Source organism: Mytilus edulis, chromosome 12, assembly GCF_963676685.1.
Source record: "Mytilus edulis chromosome 12, xbMytEdul2.2, whole genome shotgun sequence".
Classification (NCBI taxonomy): Eukaryota; Metazoa; Mollusca; class Bivalvia; order Mytilida; family Mytilidae; genus Mytilus; species Mytilus edulis.
Genome location: NC_092355.1, coordinates 47,830,813 through 47,834,563, shown reverse-complemented (window position 1 = coordinate 47,834,563; position 3,751 = coordinate 47,830,813). Strand labels below are relative to the sequence as shown.

The 3,751-nt window shown below is 35.5% G+C and overlaps 1 protein-coding gene across 1 annotated transcript; it reads left to right on the top strand.

Annotated features, from left to right (window-relative positions):
* Positions 1-1,700: 1,700 nt before the first annotated feature.
* On the top strand, positions 1,701-2,966 carry LOC139497650 (uncharacterized). Its single transcript, XM_071285879.1, has one exon. The coding sequence runs from the start codon at positions 1,701-1,703 to the stop codon at positions 2,964-2,966; it is 1,266 nt and encodes a 421-aa protein (XP_071141980.1).
* Positions 2,967-3,751: the final 785 nt, after the last annotated feature.

The window sequence follows — 3,751 nt, the reverse complement described above, 5'->3', positions numbered from 1 at the left end:
TCGTTTGAACGTAGTGAATAAGAGTGAAATTATTTTCTCTTGTTTGTTCATGATGTATGTAGGTGTCGTGCTTATCGCACGGTCATTTTCCCCGCCAAAACGGGGGTTTTGGTCATTCAGCACGACAGCGCCGAACCGTCAACACACATTTATCTAAAGTTTAATTCTTAAGTAAGTTGGTAAATTTTTTGTAATGTCGGACCCTGAAGAGATGGAAACCCCAGAACAGGAGGTGTCTCTTAGAGATGTTATGAAAGCTGTTAAAACCCAGGGTGAATTTAACGAAAAACTTAGGAAAGACATTTCCGAATTAAAACATGAAGTTCACGGGGATACCGTTGCAGTTGCTTCCCAGGTTAAAAAGTTAAAGACTGAATCTCAATATATTTGGAAATATGAGGGAAATAAGGTTCAATTTCTACTAAATACTGAATTTTTAGAAGACCTGACTCGAGCTATTTGGGCCATTGATAATTCAAAGACCGACTACGCACGGGAAACTATTACTGAAGTAATTGACAAGATTAAAAGACGAAATAAACTTGTTAAGGTTGCCGATAGTAGTGAAGGGGGTTGGGAGACTGTTCGGCAATATGAAAGTAATCCAGTGGCTAGTAACTCCGACGATGAGAGCAAAATTAATAAAGCTGAGAGTAGGGCGATACGTACACGTAATGCAAAAGGAAAAAAGTCTGCTTCTAAGAAGGCTAATTATTCTGCTCCCAGTACTCCTTCTCAATTTGTTGATACTTTCCAAACAAAAAATCAGCCCTTTCGTGAACCCCAGTCATGGTACAATGGTCAAGCCTTGTATAAAAATCAACCCAGCACGAGCGGATATCAACGACAAAATAGACAAGGTGCATGTTATGGTTGTGGATCGTTCCAGCACTGGAGAAGCCAGTGTCCCTTCAATCCCAGACCTATCCAGCCAAAATCGAAATAGTACAGACTTTATAAAAGATGAGTATAATTGTAGCATAGATTATTTAATTGAAAATAATACAACTAAAGTATCTTCGATAAGTGACTCGGATAATCTCACTAATGATTACTACGAGTATGAACAGGGACAGGCACATATTATTGTGAAGGACAGGCTTAAAAGTCACTATTCTTTTTGGGAAAATATTGGTTGTTATGATTATATTTTAGATACTATTTTGAATGGTTACAAAATTCCTTTTTACAGTACCCCTCCTTCTATATGCTTAAAAAACAATCGATCGGCAATCACCCATAGCGAGTTTGTTACCGAAGCTATACATGATCTTTCTATAAGGGATTTGATTGAGGAATGTGAATTTCAACCTCGTGTTGTAAATCCTCTTACAGTTTCAGCGTCGGACGGTAGGAAAAAACGCCTTATTTTAGACCTCCGTCATGTTAACAAACATCTTTGGAAATCAAGTGTAAAATTTGAAGATGTTCGCATAGCCATGCAGTTTATCACAAACAATTCTTTTTGTTTCCAGTTTGATATTGTGTCGGCATATATTTTTATGCCACATACAGAATTTTTAGGGTTTTCCTGGAGGCATGAAAACACCGAAAAATGGTATAAGTTTTTGGTTCTCCCGTTTGGACTTTCGTCAGCATGTTATATATTTACTAAGATCACAAGACCACAAGGTAAACAAGTTTTAATGTACCTAGATGATGGTTTAGGCACTCATACGGACGAAGAAACTTGCAAAACTATGTCCAATCAAGTGAGACAAGATTTAATTCAGAGTGGATTTGTTCCTAAAAATGAAAAATCTAAATGGTCACCTATGAAACTTTTGGTATTTTTGGGTTATTCAATTGACACAAACCGTGGCACTATAACCATTCCGAACGAAATAGTTCAAAAGGTTTTAAAAACTATTGCTGACGTTGAATATTATGTATCTAAACATGGCAAAGTCCATGCACGATTGGTTGCTTCTTTAGTGGGACAAATAGTGTCCATGTCATACGTCATTGGTAACGTTGCTTATATCATGTCTAAACATTTAAGCATTGATATTTTAAGTATGACTTCGTGGAATAGTTGTATTGTTTTATCAACAGAAAGCTTGATACAAATTAAATTTTGTAGAGAAAATTTAGAACTCGTAAATGTTAAAAAGTTTTCTTCAGATGTGTCATGTCAATCTGTAGTTTATAGTGATGCAAGCAATACAGGATATGGTGGCTATGTTGTAGAAACACCTTTTAATATAGCACATGGTATGTGGTCCGAATGTGAGGCTTCAAAGAGTTCTACGTGGAAAGAGCTAAATGCTGTTAGAAATATTCTATTATCTATGATCAATGTATTAAAAGATAAACGAATTAAATGGTTCAGTGATAACCAGAATGTAGTAACTATTGTGGAAAAAGGTAGTATGAAACCTGAGTTACAGGATATTGCTATGTGCATTTTTGAAAATTGTTTGATACATAATATATCTATCGATGTAGTTTGGGTTCCTAGAACCTTGAATGAAAAAGCGGATTTCATCAGTCGTATTATTGATTATGACGATTGGGGTATTGACGAACAGTTATTTATGTATGTAGATTCCCTATGGGGACCTCATGAGATAGACTGGTTTGCAAATGATGACAATCATAAGTTAACGGTATTTTATTCCCGTTATTGGACGGTGAACTCGATGGGTATCGATGCATTCACTATTAACTGGCAAGGTGCCCATGGTTGGTTTGTACCACCTGTATGTTTAGTGTCTAAAGTTATAAGTTACATGAGGCAATGTTTTGCTCATGGGACACTTGTTTTACCTTTATGGAAGTCGGCAAGCTTTTGGCCGATGCTATGTCCTACGGGTGAAGGGTTCATTAAAGAGGTGAAAGGCTGTATAGATTTACCTACTAACAAGAAATTCTATACTTCTGGTAAAGGGAATAAATCAGTATTTGGAAATATTGATTTACCCTTCAGGGTGTTGGCTTTGAGACTTGATTTTGAACCTTTTTAACAACTAATATAAAAGTTCTTGAGTTGGTGGCGGTAATGTTACAGTAGGCCTGAGGGGCTGTGGTGGTGGTTTAATCTTAAGTGAAATGCGAGACGAGTTATATGAACATTAGATTGTGAAATTGTTTATATACAAATTGTATGTGCTTTACACATTATGTTTTAATGTGATTTTTATTTTTACATATGTTTTTGCAGGCTTTCCAAAGCGATCTGTTGGAATTACCTGATACTTTGATTGAGAAAATCCATTTACTTCCTGATCTGTTAACCGAAAGTAAATCTAACAACACCGTTCAAAATTATTATTATGGTTTTTTGAGATGGAAAAAATGGGCTTTATCTAATGGAATATCTAGTGAATTTATTTTACCGGCCAAACCAATACATGTGGCTATATATTTAGCATGTTTAGTGCAACAAAATCGTACGCCCAGTCCTATCAATCAAGCGTTTTATAGTATTAGATGGGCACATAAAATTATTAGTGTTATTTCTCCTACAGATTCTGATTTAGTGAAAAATATTCTTGAAGGAGCTAAGAGACGTCTATCTGTTCCGATTAAAAAGAAAGAACCGATCACTCCAGATATGCGTTCACAGATGTTCGACAGGTTATATTGTGAAAATAATCTTTACAACCAGCGTACTATTTCTGCTTGTTTGTTATCTTATTCTGGTTTTTTACGTGTTTCTGAATTGCTGAATTTGAAAACCTGTGATATTCAATTTTTTCTAAGTCATATGTCAGTATTCATACAGAAAAGTAAAACGGATATTTACAGA